Below are 15,549 nucleotides of genomic sequence, written 5' to 3'. Positions count from 1 at the left end.
TTGTTCCTTGACCGGATCTATTTCTGCTTTCTCCAGAGACAGATTTCATTTTATCCTGAAGAGAATTTGCTGACTAATCTTATCTCAGCAGCTGGCCTCACACTCACCATCCCCAGAAACTGCCTGGGGGAATCCCAGTTAAAGTTTGTAATCAGAGCAGAGTGCTTCTGCAAGCAGAAACATACAGCTCAGATATGTGAGCACATCCTACTGGCATGAGTGCCTAGGGTACGCGGACTTACGGGGTGAGGTACTCCACGAAGTTACTCAGGGTCTGCTTCAGGGTCATTATGATGGCCATCTGGATAAAGAGATCAGTGATGCAGCCACTGGGGTGGCACTGCAAAGAGAAGAGAGTTATACTGTGCAGACCAGATGGGCTGGCTTTGGGACAAAGGGCTGGGTGCTAGGTACATGGGCCAAGAAGAACCTGGAGTGATTGGAAGGGTTGTATTGGGTAGAAGGAAGCAACGGTTTTAACAGAGACAGTGCCAGAGATGTGGGTGGGGAAGGGGCAGAGAGGTGTGACAGGGAGCAGGAGTGATGCGGAGAGTGTATTGGAGCACTATGGACAATTTACTCACCTCCTCCAGCCTCCACTTGCCAGCTACACGCACGTAGTTCCCAGGACGGCCGTTAATCCTGATCAGAAGAGTGCAGAGTTAAATAGGCCTGATGCTGGTGCGACTGAGGCCAGCCCCTCCCACTGTAAGCAGGAAGGGTAATGACTACCCCAGGACAGAGACCCAGGCACCAAAGGGAAGAGAGAGGCAGGTGCAGAGACTGAAAGAGAGAGGGGGTGGGAGACAAACACAGGCGGAGTCAAGCGCAGCAACCCAGCAAGAGAGGGACAGACAGAAACCGAGAGAAAGACAAGCCGAGAGAGATGGAGAACTACACACCCATTCCAAAAAACAAGGTTGAAATCCTGGCCCCATTGAAATCAGTGGCAAAATTCCCAGTGACCTCCAGGGGGCCAAGATTTCACCCACAGAATCAACATCCAGGAAGTCAGGTTGCAGGAGCTCTCACTCACTCACTAGCGGCACCAGCCTTCTTTATCCCTGCCACCAGAGCAGCCAACACCTTCCCCCTGCAACCAGACATTAGAAGCACCAGGCAAACCTAACTGGGTTTATGGGCCTCCCTAGGGTGACTGGCCCTAGGTGTGTGTTACAGTACTAATGCAGAGCTCCGCCCGGGGTTAATGGGTACAGCTCCTGCTGTGCCGAATGACCCCAGCTGGGGACCTGGCCGGGGCATAGCCGCGCTCACCTTCCCAGGAAGAAGGCGATGTAGATCAGTGAGGAGAAGTAGGTGAAGAACTGGAAGGTGAAGATTTTCACAGTGAAGATGTTCTCACGCTCCGAGAACGTCCGTGGCTTCTCTGGAAACGGGAGTGCAGGTGGGTGGGTTACTCGCAGCAGCAGGAGCCCCCCTCCTTCCTGGACAGGCACCTTCAGCCCATCATACTTTCATTCCAGAGCGCTTGGGCCTTTTACTGACCCAGAATCCCCTGGACTTGAACCTGATCCCCTGGATTTGTAGCCCCGGTTCTAGTGAGCCTCAGCAATCCCAGGACTTTGACACAGTGATCCATGTTCCTGTGGCTTCTGTTGCAGCAATGAGCTGTGCCGGGGCTACACTCAAACCAGAGCTGGGGCAGACTAGGCACCGATTTCACCAGCTCTCCAGCAGCGGCACTAGCTTCCTGTTAACGTCAGGGTGCAATCCAACATGCTGACTTGGCTCTCTGAAGCTCTCCCTGGCTGGGGTGCTGGCTCTCTGCCAGACTCACCTCTCTTTACATGAGGCTTGGTAGCAGCTGAGATCAGGATGGGGGCTGGAGCAGAGAGTCCCTCTATTTAACTATCTGAGACTAGGGGGCTCCCAACGGAACACCCTTGACTCTGGAATTGCTCCCGGCCTGCTGTGCTATTAGAGCTCTGGCCAGGGCTCATTCGTTTGCCTGGGGACAGAGGCGGCGGCTGTGGCAATATCCTTCTCTTTGTTGAGCCGTACAGCAGTGGTTCTCAACCAGGGATCCAGGGCCAAGCAGGGCCAGCATTAGACTCACTGGGACCCAGGGCAAAAAGGCCGAGCCATCCCATATGGGGCTAAAGCCCAGGTCCCTGAGCCCCACCACCCAGGGCTGAAGGTGAAGCCCAAGCAATGTGGCTCTGCAGGGGCCCCTGTGGCGTGGGGCCTCAGGCAATTGCTCTGCTTGCAACTCCTTAATGCCAGCCCTGCCTTTTATATGCAGAAAAACAACTGTTGTGGCACAGGTGGGCCATGGAGTTTTTATAGCATATTGTGGGGGGCCTCAGAAAGAAAAAGGTTGAGAATCTTGGCTGTCCAGGAGCTAGGTGGTATTAGCATATTTCAAGTGTTCTATACAAGCAGCTGTGAAGGCCAGAGTGAAAAAGCCCATTGATATCAATGGAAAGACTCGGCCCCTTTTAATACTCCAACAATGTTCAGGATAATCCAGCTGGCTGCGCTGGAGGATGCTAGATGCAGGGTGAATACAGCATGCACTTTGCCTTACCCAGCTCACAGAGAAAGAGTGCCACACGCCTGTTCACCTGCAACACAGGAGAGGGAGGGTGAACGGAGAGACGGGACGGGCAGGGTGTTTGATGGTGGGATAACGAGGAGGGCTCCTGTCACGCCGCACTCCGTACCTTGGTCATGATGATGATGGTGATGTAATGCAGCACGGCCCCTGTCATCACCGCCATAGTGCTGGCACGTTCCCGGATGAACTCGAAGTCGCTTTGGGTGAAGACGACAGTCGCCACCACCCGGTAGATGACGAGCGCATGCGCAAGGCCAATGAGCACGGTGATCTGGGAGGGCAGTGTGTCGTCAGAGCTCTTGTGGGGATTAGAGATGGGCCGAGCAGGGGAGACAGGTAATGAAGGTGGAGGGGGAAACTGAGCAAACTGGGTGCATGGGGGTGGGAACAACAGACTTTAATGCAGCTAGATGATGGGTTCTGTGTGGTTAGCAGCTGCAGGCCAAGATCCAGGCCCTTAGTGCCCATGCCCAGCCTGCAAGGTGGAATGCCTGTGCCCAGCACAATTTCTAGGAGGAGTGAGGTGGTTAAATACAGAGGATGTTGACCAGCAGTGTGGGGGGGGGGAGGGGGGAGGAGCAAGCGTGTGCATGTATGGTCTGATGTTGCTGGCACCCACATTGTTCACTATGCCCTCCCTCATGAGTAAAGTAATAGTCACCCATCCTGTTTCTGCCCCCGGTGCATAGTTTGAAAAGTTTTTTCTACACCATTTCCCCTGTAGCACTGTATGTAGGAAGGGATGGGAGCTGGGACGCTCTCTGAAGCAGCATGGCAGAGTGGCAGGCAGCTGGCACATGCCAGTGAGCTCTCAGCAAACAAACTGGCAAATGGCTGCCTCCCTGCTATCCCCATGTGAGTTTAGTGCCTAAGTGAATGCACCCTCCCTTCCCCCCATCTATCCAAAGTACAGGCAGAGGACATCCAACAGCTGTTCACATTTTCCCACAGAGTGACTGCCCCTGCTTCACTCCTTTCTAGTGCACGGTCTCCAGGCCCACTCAGCCCAGGCCTGCTCCGAGACTGGACCCGTTAAGGCTGACTCATCTAGGGGGTGTTTTAGGAACCAGACTAAGATCACTACACAGGCCACCAAGCAGCCATACAACAGTGATGACTTGAAATCTCCACCACCCTGGGCCAGAATCCACTTGGCATCTTAGAGCTGAAAGGCTCTGCAGCCCATCCCCAACCCCCGAAGCTATTCAGTGTCCTGTCCCCCTTCAAACACTTTTCTGCGTCATTCACTTCACAACCACATGCGCCTATAGCTCAATGGTGTAGAAATCCCCAAGCCCGTGGAGGTGTCTGAGTCAATAGCACGTACCATAAGCAGGACTAAGAGAAGCAGGATAGTGCTGCGGATATAAGAGTGCTGGTACAACTTGAGGGTATGTGCTGGGTTATTGATCAGCTGCAAGGCCAGCTCCTCCTGGGGATGGGGGAAAAAGAATATGCGTCAGAGCCATACACTAGGGAAAAGCAAGCCAAGGGGCAGTATAGCGCCTCACATGTGTCAATGACATGGAAGCATGCGATGAACATGACATGTTCTGGCAGGGCAGAAGAGGGACACGACTTGTAGCAGATCCTAAGGTATATCTTCGTGTAGCCTGCATGTCAAAGCCTGAAATCTCCCACACTGGCTAGCACAGGGTCTCCATAACTTGGCCTGGATTGGACATTACTAGAAATGGCTGTGGGTTATATCATGCATACAGGCATATTGCAGACTGATCTGACCAACCCCAGTCTTTATAAACATGAGTGACAGTAGTTCCTGTGCTGTGCACTAATACGTAGCCTGCATCTAAAACCCTTTCAGGGAAATGACTTCAGGAGTCCTGCACTCCTTTCCTAATAAAAGGCAGGAAGATCTGGGGGAACCTCTCCTACAGCAGTGCCTCATTAATCCCAGTTCAGTCTCCTCTGCAGTACCAGCTGGGATCTCAGCAGGGAGTGTCCTCCTAGTTTGAACAGCATTTTTTCATATGCCTGTACACAGCCCAGAATCCCACCTGCCTCCTGGCAAGAGAGACAATGGCACAGGGAGGGAAGGAATTTACTGCATGCAGCTCTGGTCTCCCATGTTTAAGAAAGATGAATTCAAACTGGAACAGGTGCAGAGAAAACCTACGTCATGAGAGGAGACTCAAAGAGCTTGGCTTGTTTAGTCTAACCAAAAGAAGGCTGAGGGGAGATAGGATTGCTCTCTATAGACATATCAGAGGGATAAGTACCAGGGAGGGAGAGGAGTTATTTAAGTTAAAGTGTCAACGTGGATGTGACGTTACACCCCATGTTCTTCATAGAAATATTGCTATGATATGAATATGGCATAACTAAGATGTTTTATGCAAGATGGGCCATGTAAGATCTTTGGAAAGGTTACAATTTACTGAATGTGATTATCCAATTTGTATGCATGTATCAGTTCTATATCTAAGGTTAGGAATATGGACTATGTAACAATTACAACTGAGTATGTATTTGGGACACACCCACCAGACAACAGGCCATCAGACTTGATGGGCCATTAGGAAGAAACAAGACTGTTGTGAAGATACTAATGTCTCTCCTTCCTGTCTCTGTGCACTACTAGGTCAGGTGATCCTGTCACCTGATACTAAACATTATTCCCCTTCGACTTCCTGTAATTTTCCACTAAAAGGAGAGAGGAGGGGGGCAAGTTTGGGAAACAAAAGATTTCTGCCTTATGTAAATCTTATTTAAGGGTGGGGAGGAAGTCAAATGAGACTCTACTCCATGGCCTGCCCGCCCAAGAAGAAAGACTGCTAAAGACACCTGAAAGGAAGGCAAGGGGGGAGTCCAGACTGAGACAGGGTTCCGTCTGGAACACTAAGCCAGTGGTCTCCAAACTTTTTTGATCGCGCACCCTATCAGTAAATAAAAAATTTGAGCACACACCCCCAATATATGTATATTTATTTATGTATATAATGTATACATGTACTACTATACTAATATATTATATACATTATAAAACATACAAAAATAGAAATTAAAAAAGAATGAGAAGATGCAATAAACAATATTTTAATTGTATTTTATTAATAGTACAAAACACCTTTTTGCTCTCACAAAAAATATTTTTTTAGTGAGAGCAATGTGATTGAATATGCTTCGTTATTTCTGAAAATCTTGGTTTAACATATTGTGATACAGCGATTCAAAGGTTTGGATTAGGGTTAGGGTGTGGGAGGGCACTCAGGGTGGGGGTGCAGGGTCTGGGAGGGAGTTAGAGTGTGGGAGGGAGCTCAGTGTGCAGGTGTTGGAGAAGGCTTAGGCCTGGGACAGGCAGGAGGTGCAGAGCACTTATCTGGGGAAGCTCCTGTTTGGTGCAGGGGGTTTGCAGGTGGCTCTGTGCAGTGTGGCACCGCCTCCATGGCCAGGATTCTGGGAGCTCCCTCCCCCCTCCACATCCGGAATGCAGGGGCTTTAGGGGCTTCAAGGCCCTGGGCTAAGGGGGCCCCGGGCTGCGGGTCTAAAGCCCCTTTCAGAATGCAGCCCTGCGAGCACGTGCCAGAGGACTCAGGAGGAGCAGGGGCCAGAGAGAAGTGCCGCTTTCCCCTTCAAAGAGCCGCTTCTCTCCAGCAGGCTTTGAAGGGGAAAGCGTCTCTTCTTTCTGGCCACTGGCTGTGCGGCTGCCCCTGCTCCTCCACAGGCCGGAGGACTCAGGGCCACATTCCGAAAGGGGCTTTAGAGTCGCAGGCTAAGGACCCAGGGCTCCTAGCCCAGTGCCCTGTAGCCCCTAAAGCCTCTGCGTTCTGGGTGGCCCTGCCTGCAGGGGGCCAGGGCAGCTTCCCTGCTCACTTGTTCCCTCAGGCAGCGCTCCTCCTGCCATGCCCCCCAATGGATCGTTTTGTGCACTCCCTGGGGTGCGCATACCCGACTTTGGAGACCACTGCGCTAAGCTACAGAAACTTTGCAACCTGGCTAAAATAACATTTAGGAAAAAAAATTACATTTTGTAACCTGTTTCTTGAGTGTATTAAGTTTAGCTGGCGTATTTTGTTTTATTTGCTCAGTAATCTTCTTTGTCCTATCTGTTATCTCTTATAGTCACTTAAAATCTGCCTTTTACAGTTAATAAATTTGTTTTGTGTATTATGAAACCCAGATTATGCAAATCCTAACTGGGGGGGAAAAGAAGGTGTGCATCTCTCTCTTTACGTTGAGGGAGAGGGGGGATTTTTACAAGTTTGTGCTGTGAAGCTCTTTCTGTAAAGTGCAAGACAAAATGGGTGTGCACGTAATCTTCTCACACAGAGCTGACTTTAGTCTGTGTCTGTAGGGGGGTGTGGCCCTGCCTGTGTGTGTGCTGCAAGAGGCCGGAGAGCCTAATTCAGCAAAACAGAGAGAGGGAATCCAGGCTGGTGGAGCAGGAGGAGGGGCTCAGTGAAACCCCAGTACATCAGGTGGCATCCCAAGGGGGTCTAACCTGTCACAGTGGACACAAGAACAAATGGAGGTAAACCAGCCATCAACAAGTTTAGGCTTGAAATTATACAAAGGTTTCTAACCATAGGAGGAATGAAGTTCGGGAGCAGCATCCCAAGGCTAGCAAAGAGGAGAAAATACCCAACTGGCTTTAAGACTGAGCTTGATAAGTTTATGGAGGGAAAGGTATCATGAGTGACTACAAATGGCATGTAGCTGATCTCCAATGGCTGGTGATGGGACACTAGATGGAGAGGGTTCTGAGATACTACAGAGAATTCTTTCCCAGATGTCTGGCTCGTGGGTCTTGCCCACATACTCAGGATCTAACTGATAGCTATATATGGGACCAAAAAAGAATTTTCTCCAAGGTCAGATTGGCAGAAACTGTATGAGGGTTTTCGTCTTCCTCAGCCGCATGGGTCTCCCTGCAGGTTTAAACTAGTGTAAATGGTGGGTTCTCTACAACTTCAAGTCTTTAAACCATGATTTGAGGATGTCAGTAACTCAGCCAGAGGTTAGGAGTCTATGAGAGGAATGGGTCGGTGAGATTCTGTGGCTGCGATGTGCAGAAGACTGGACTAGGTGATCGTGATGGTCCTTTCTGGCCTTTAAGTCTATGAGCCAACAAAGAGGAAGACAGTGCAAAGGAGTGACTTATTCTCACCTCATCTTCATCCCACCCGTACAGTTCCCAGCCACTGACCACCTCAGCCCTTTTCCTCTTCCACAGCTCCAGGAACACGGTGGCTGTAGGTGAAACCACAGAACAATGCAGTCAGAGCAGCAGAGACTCCTTTGCCCCATGGAGACATTGACAATGAAGCAGTCACAGGAGCACACGCCTTTCCTACAGGCCAGGTAGGGGAAGTGCTGCTAAGCATCCAGGTTCTCCAACGTGGAGGAAGCAGCCTGGAGCTCTCTGTAGAAAAGACCTCCAGACAGGGGATGTTTACTGCTGGTAGCCAAGTGGGGTCAATCCAGGAGGAAGATCATAGCTAGGTCTGAATGCACTTCCAGGACATGGTGGCCAGTCTACAGTATATTTTCTAGCCAATATTGACAGACTCCCATCACCTGGGTTATTTACTCTTCATCTCTGTTCTGGGGCATGTTTCTTGTCTCTCTGCTGCACAAGCTGCTTGCAAAACATTTTGGACCAGATCCTGTGCTGTGCTTTGCAGGAGAGTGGGAAGAAATGGAGACACAGGAGTGGTTTTATACTGGAATTCTGGACTTCTCTGGAAGCCAAGAGGGCCTCTGCATAGCTTGGAGTAGCCCCAGGGACTGCTCTGACTTAGGGCAGCTTCCACAGCCCAGTCAGACCTTGAGGATACCATTTGGTACTACCTGTGGCAATGCTTTTGGAATGCATATATTGGTAACCTCAGAGCTCAAATGAAACCAGATTAGATACACAGATGCTACTGTGGTGGGTACAGAGAAAATCCATAGACAAATGGGCCACCAAATTCATTTCACACAGGCCCCTGACCAGACTCCAGAGGGGAATGTTCAGAACTGGATTTGAACCAATGATCTAAAGTTACAAAGTAACAAAACCTATCCCCAAATGCATGTAACTTCACCAGTGCCTATCCCTTTCCCGTCACACGCTGCCCAACCCCACTCCTTCCCCAGTAAAGTTACACCTCTCTGCCTGGCAGGTTCTGAATAAACAACACAGAAACCCAGTTTGTTACCAGACCCATAGCAGGCTGCAGCTGACAGGCCATTCCCACTTCAAAGCCTCATGCTAGGCACGGAGAGACAGAAACTTACCCCAGAGAGCCATAAGCACTGCAAAGAGAATCGTTCCCTCATTGTCAAACAGGTGAGTGACCTGGAAAAGAAAATTCCGAGAAAGAAGGGATTACAAAGGAGCCTGGAGCACAGTGGAGGAATCTGGCTGGAGAGGACGCAGGAGGCACCCGGGGTGCTGCGAGGACTGCAGCAGTGGTACTGTGCCCAGTTCTACGTGGGAGAGCAGTGCTCCATGGCTCTAAGGACATCACAGGAGATAGAAGATCAGAAACCTGGAGTTCTTAAGACTCAACCCAAAGCTTGGGAAGCCTCCACCCCACAGGCAAGACAATGGAGCTGGACATAATTCTCTGCTGTAGTACTTGCAAGAGCTCCCTGCAGCCACTGTCAGCAGCTGACTCATTTCCCAAGAGGATACATACTGTCCGCATGCTGCTGGAGGTATCGTGAGGAGGCATAAGCACAGCAGCTATTGGAAACAAGGACCCAGTGGAGAAATGGAAGCTTTCTCTGGCGAGCATTGATTTACCTTGGCATAGGTGCAAGTATCTGACAGCTGCCAGAATGGGCACTTCTGGTCGCAGAGTGGGCACATGATGGTGGTGTTGGCTTCACAGATCTCTTTGCTGGAGGCAGGAAAGAAATTAAGGAGTATGATGGTTGCTTTGCTAGCCCATCAGCCGTGTGCTCATTACAGCCATCACACTCAGTCAACAGCCAAGGGAGAGGCAGAACAGGTACTCACCGCTAATGGATGGAATATAGTTCTATGCTGCAGCTACCAGATATTAGTGCCCTGATAGTGCCAGGTGAGGTCTCCTCCTTGGCAAGCTTCCCCGCAGGTGCATATTCATACACACTCCCCTGGTCACAGCCAGATGCACGGGTGTAGCTAGCAGTCTGCAGCCTAGATACACTTGACAATCTTTTGCCCCTGCCTGCAATATGTCCCCATTCTCCAAAGCGGACATGCCATTCTTTACAAGGGCCAAACTAGGTACTGGGATGCGCCAGTGCACATCCCAATAAAGCCCACAGGAGCCATTATGATCACTATCATGCGGTTAGAGAGCTGTCACACTTCAGAGATCCTGCCATTGTTCCATGAAGTGGTGCGGTCGCTGGAAGTCAATGGCCCTGCAAGCCCTCTGCATGCAGAGCTCCCGTAGAAGTCAGAGGCAGTTCCATAGAAAGAGAAGTCATAGGATTGGATGCCATGTATAGGAGATGTGATCACCTGCATTCACACATTCATGCATACACTTGGACACACGACAGGACATGGACACACAGTGTCCTCTCAATGCACTTACCTGACCTGACTGGAATCAAAATGAAAGATTCCATATAGGAAGACAAGCAGGCCCAGCACAGCAGCTGGGAACAGGATGCGGGTGTACCAGCCTAGCCAGGCAAAATACAGGGCCACTTTCTCCCCAAAATAACTCCTGAAAGACAAGGCAGGTGCTGAAATCACTCAGCAAAGATCCCATCTAGCCCCAGATTTGCAGTGACAATATCCAGTGTCAGCCAAATGCCCTGAGACAGTGGTCTCCCCACACGGAATCCCTTGGGAATTTCCCCCAGGACCTCAGCATGGGGGATGCTGTCCCCAAAGATGTCAGTCCCATCCTCTTGCTTCTCCTTAGGTCACTGCATGACCCGCCCTTGCCTTGATGATATAGGTGTTAATGATCTGGGAGGGCGGGGTGAACAGGGAGGGGCCAAATGTCTCCTGAGAACACAATGCTGAACACTCAGGTTAGTCAGGGCCAGAGAAAACATGGGGAGGAAGTAACCAAGCTAAGCAAATGAGCAAGCTAATGGCAGCTGATTAAATACAGTACTGACACACTGGAGGGACAGATTTGAGCTGCTCATTCATGGGTTCTCAGTAAGTCTGTAACAACACAGGAAAGAGATCCAGGACAGCACAGTGAAGATCTGTGTGAGGTGCAGCTGTAGCCAGAGTAAACAAACTTGAGACTAACACAGAAAGGCGAATACCTACATATAAAGCTAATGGTGCAGCTCCATCTGGAGTAGGGTGACCAGATAGCAAATGTGAAAAATTGGGATGGGGGTTGGGGGGGTAATAGGCACTTATAGAAGAAAAAGCCCCAAATATCGGGGCTGTCCCTATAAAATCGGAACATCTGGTCACCCTAATCTGGAGTGCTGTGTTCAGTACTGGTCACCCCATCTCCAGAGAGAGAGAGAGAGAAAGAAAAAGTAGATTCAGGGCTGGTCTACACTATGGGGGAAAATCGATCTTAGATATGCAACTTCAGCTACGTGAATAACGTAGCTGAAGTCGAAGTATCTAAGATTGAATTACTCACCGTCCTCACAGCGCGAGATTGATGTCCGCGGCTCCCCCTGTCGATTCCGCAACTCCGTTCGGGTTGGTGGAGTTCCGGAATTGATATAAGCGTGTTCGGGGATCGATATATCGTGTCTAGATGAGACGCGATATATCGATCTCTGAGCAATCGATTGCAACCCGCTGATACGGTGGGTAGTGAAGACATACCCTCAGAGGGGTTCAGAGACGGTCAGGGAGAATGATTTAGGGGCATGGGGAAAAAATAACCTCTCCTAGGATTCTTTATCTTAGCAAGGTGACCACTAAAATGAGACATTCATTATTTTGTACACTTGAATGGCCTAAAGAAGGCAGGTCAGGAGTTGCTCTCACAGTACAAGAATAAGGAGCTATTCAAAGTGCAACGTGGCAACTTAAAACGTGATTAAAGGAAATGCTTTTTTAAACAATGTAGAGTTAGCATGAGACGCTCATTGCCACTGGATACAACTGGGGCCAGGAGCTTAGCAGGATTGAAAAAGAGCTGGACAGTTTTACGGATAAGGATATCCATAGTTACAAATTGTAAGGATTAAAAACTCCAAGGGTTTTGAAAGGGATATAGCCCTCTTGGTTCACGGTATGAGCCAATCTGTTAGGAGGAAGGGTGTGGAGGGTTAAAAGGCACATTCCCTGGGGGCAGGTTATCTCATAATTACCTTCTGCAGAATTGCTGCATCTTCCCCTGATGCAGCTGGTGCCAGCGGCTGCCAAAAAGACAGGATACTAGACGGACCACGAGTCTAATCTAGTGTAACAATTCTATGCCCCTTAACCCACAAGTCCAATGGGTTCACAGTTAGGCAAACCAAGTTTGTTCAGCTCTGGTTTGAACTTGGAGTCATATGGAGGATGAGGTAAAACTAGAGGTGAAAGTGGGACAGTATGGGCTAGAACAGCGTCCCTGTAAGAAGTGGCTGCCGGTACCAGCCCATACACAGCCGATGTTAAAGCACTGCTGTGGAAGCAGCTGGAGTCCCCAGGTAGCATGGAAGGGGTGGCTAGGGGAGGCTGACCCCCCAACCCAGCCCCTTCCATCCGAGGCACCAGGCCCCCATACTGGTAAGTCTTGTATCTTACTTTCACCCCTGGGTAGAACTCCCCCCACACAAGGAGCTGGGTGCTCAGAGTTACGTGTAATGAAGTTATTCTGGATGGGTATTTTACATGGTGGCCTTGTGCTGTCTCATTGTCCATCCCTTGGCGTGGGTTACCTGATCTCCTCAATTGGCTGTTTCTTCAGTATCTTTCTCCATCGGGCCCAATTCTCCTTCAGTAATTGTCTCAGCCCTTCTTGCTAGAAAGAATAGCATTCAGATCAGGCACAGAGAGATATATCAACTGCCAATCCTTCCCTCCCTCCCCCCCACACCCCCACTAAGACATTAGTTAGGGCTTTTTCCAGACACATGCCACCACATCCTCAGCCAAAGGATCTTTGGGACCATGACTTAATCCTCTGTCTTTCCAGTCACTCCTCCCCTACTAACCCACTTCCTCTCCTGCATCTGCAATCCACACACCTAGTCTCCTGCGCATACACACTCTCAGCACTGAGGCACCCTCAGATTCCTCACCTTGTGCAGTGGGAATGCTGCCTCAAAGACCTTTGCCTTTATCAGCTTTTGGAGCGTCTCTGGCAGCAAAACAGGAACAGGAAAGTTAACAGTGACAGGCAGGCACAATCCCCCCCAGCACCCAGTAGAACCCAGGCTGACCCTAGGATCCAAATCCCCCTGTTAAGAGAAAAAGCTGTAGGTGACACTTGAACAGAACTGGAGTTCAGAGCTCTGCTTTGGTGTTGAAAAGGAATTGGCAACAGCCAGACTTTGCCCATTGCAGACAGACAGCACGTAGAATAACCACCAATGGTCAGCACACAGAGCGATGCTGATGGCAACCTCAGCACAGGTGATGGTCCTGCTGTACCCACGAGTCTCTCGCAGTTTCTGTACATGCTGGGGTACGCACAAGGCTGTGCACGAGTTCAAGCATGCCCATGTGCAAGGCTAGGAATGCACATGTCCATGTGAGCTGCACTTGGGATCAGTGGCAGATTTAGAGTTAGCGGGGCCCTGTGCTCAGCTTTGTTTTGGGCCCCCCCGCCCAGGACCCAGCCAAGAAAAAAAGAACATTCTCTCTTATCTCCCCTACCCTGCCATTTTTCATTCTTTTTTTCGTCATCCTCCTCCTATATTATAATTAATAGGAAGTAAATGAAAATAAAGTTCCGTACCTTGATTAGACTACAAAACCAACTTTTTTCCCCCACAGATCACTTGAAAATTGATAAGGGTCTTGGCAGACCACTTAATGAGCTTTCCAAATATTGTTTGTACCATTAGCTAACTATTGTAAAACACTTTGGATAAGAGCATTTTATCAAGTAAAAAAAACACTGGAGTGCGGGGTCTGGCCAGGAATTAGGATGTGGGAGGAGGCTCAGGTTGGAGTGTGGGGTCTGGGAGGGAGTTAGGGTGCAGGAGTGGGGTGGGAATTGGAGTGCAGGGTCTGGAAGGGTGCTCAGGGCTGGGGCAGAGGGTTGGGGTGTGGGGCGCTTACTTGGGGCAGCTTCTGTTTGGTGCAAAGGGTGCACGTGGGGATGGGTCGGGGGGGTGCATGAGTGAGGGCAGGTGGCTGGGAGGTGGATGGGCTGGGGCACAGGGGCAGTGCATGGGGGATGGGGCTCGGGGCTTGGACAGTCCCTGTCGCAGCTGCTGGATTACCTTACCTGCAGGGCTGGTGCAAACATTTAGGCGGACTAGGTGGTTGCCTAGGGCGCCGAGATTTGAGGGCGCCAAAAAGCACCCCCAATTTTTTTTTAAAATGGTTGAGCAGCCGCTGCTGCTTGGACAGAGAGGGAGTCTGAGCTGCCGGCACCAGCCGGCAGCCCAGGGTGTCCCCCGGGTCTGGGCGCCACCGCGGCAGCCCAGGGGCGGGGGTCCCCTGGCCCAGGGAAACTCCAGGCTGCCGCGGAGGCGCCCTGACCCTGGGTCAGGGCGCCGCTGCGGCAGCCAGCAGTCCAGGGTGTCCGGAGGGGGCGGCAGGCAGCTCCTGTGGAGCTGCCGCAGTCGTGCCTGCGAACAGTCGGCTGCTTGCGTGGCTCAGGTGGACCTCCCGCAGACATGACTGCGGCAGCTCCACCAGAGCCACGGGACCAGTGCGCGGGGTGGCAAAATTGCCGTCTGCCTAGGGCGCTCAAAACTCTAGCGCTGGTCCTGCTTACCTGGCTGGGTGGTGGAGGCGTTGCTGCCCTGCCACTGCTCCTGTTGTTGCCAAAGGGAGCCATGGAGGCAGGAGCACGTGAGACCCCTGGCCTGCCGCTCCCTTCCCTGGCCTTTTTCCAGGAGCTGCCAGCAGCAGTGCATGCCACAGACTGCACCTGTGCTACCCAGCATCCAGAGGAGCAGGGCAGGAGGACAGAAAGGCCCGCCTCCCTAAAGCACGCTCCTAGCCAGCCCCTCACCTCGATGCCTCACCTGGCTGCCTGCTGGGCGATGCCTTGCCTGGCTGGGCGAACGCAGCGCACACCACACCTCCAGCACAACTCTTAAATGGCTCCCTCCCTGCTCTCCCCCACAGCAGTCCCCCCTGCAGCCAGGGCCAGCTCCAGCTTTTTTGCTGCCCCAAGCGGCGAAGTAAGGGGAAAAAAAAGAAGCCACAATTTGTGGCACTTTGGCGGCAGCCTTACCGCACCGCTTCATTCTTCAGCGGCAATTCAGCGGCCAGTCCTTTGCTCCGAGAGGGACTGAGGGACCTGCTGCCAAATTGCCACCGAAGACCCAGACATGCTGTCCCTTTCCAGTGGCCGCCCCAAGCACCTGCTTCCTTTGCTGGTGCCTGGAGCCGGCCTTGCCTGCAGGGGGTGCTGGACAGTGCTGGGCAGCTCAGCCCTGAGGCTGAGGCCCCCTGTAATTGGGGGGCCCTGTGCCAGGGCACTGTGTGTTTCATTGTAAATCTGCCTCTGCTTGGGATGTGTATTTGTGACTGTGCACATGGGAACGGCAAAAGCAACTAGAAGAGAGGAAATGTTTCCTTACCCTCAGGAGAAATCTGTGTGTTCTGCAGGATAAAGTTGACGATACGTATCCTGAAACCCCAAACAATCAGATATTAGGGAGAATTAAACACTGAAGGGTCAGTATGGGCCAGAAAAATGGCCTGGGATTACCAGGGCAATGGGAGATAAAGGCTACACCCAGGATCCAGAGATTAAGGAATGTGTTAAGAGATCTGGACAGGTACGGAAGCAAGGACCAGGGCAGGAAGAGGGAATGGGGCTAAGGTTCAGTTGTGGGGAATTGGTGGAGACCAGGCTAGGGGGGCAAGATGCACGAGGACAGGAGCTCAGTATCACTCCCGATTTTAAATGGTTTTCTAG

General features: G+C 51.2%; 1 protein-coding gene across 5 annotated transcripts in view; it reads right to left on the bottom strand.

The window, feature by feature from the left end:
- Positions 1–15,549, bottom strand: part of ANO9 (anoctamin 9) — a 41,731-nt gene that overhangs the window by 12,759 nt on the left and 13,423 nt on the right. For 4 of the 5 annotated variants that reach the window (XM_030560752.1, XM_030560756.1, XM_030560753.1 and 1 more), the window contains 13 exons: positions 15,209–15,258; positions 12,746–12,804; positions 12,383–12,465; positions 10,117–10,251; positions 9,333–9,429; positions 8,822–8,882; positions 7,707–7,789; positions 3,906–4,010; positions 2,685–2,849; positions 2,549–2,585; positions 1,276–1,387; positions 585–642; positions 243–340 (listed from right to left, as the gene is read on the bottom strand). In XM_030560752.1, coding sequence (XP_030416612.1) covers positions 243–340; positions 585–642; positions 1,276–1,387; positions 2,549–2,585; positions 2,685–2,849; positions 3,906–4,010; positions 7,707–7,789; positions 8,822–8,882; positions 9,333–9,429; positions 10,117–10,251; positions 12,383–12,465; positions 12,746–12,804; positions 15,209–15,258 — 1,143 coding nt within the window. The remainder of the gene's footprint in view (positions 1–242; positions 341–584; positions 643–1,275; positions 1,388–2,548; positions 2,586–2,684; positions 2,850–3,905; positions 4,011–7,706; positions 7,790–8,821; positions 8,883–9,332; positions 9,430–10,116; positions 10,252–12,382; positions 12,466–12,745; positions 12,805–15,208; positions 15,259–15,549) is intronic. The other variant, XM_030560754.1, reaches the window with a different exon arrangement.

This window comes from Gopherus evgoodei, chromosome 4 (genome assembly GCF_007399415.2).
Source record: "Gopherus evgoodei ecotype Sinaloan lineage chromosome 4, rGopEvg1_v1.p, whole genome shotgun sequence".
In the NCBI taxonomy this organism is placed as follows: Eukaryota; Metazoa; Chordata; order Testudines; family Testudinidae; genus Gopherus; species Gopherus evgoodei.
The sequence above is the reverse complement of the archived record's forward strand: the minus strand, read 5'-3'. Positions and strand labels throughout refer to the sequence as shown.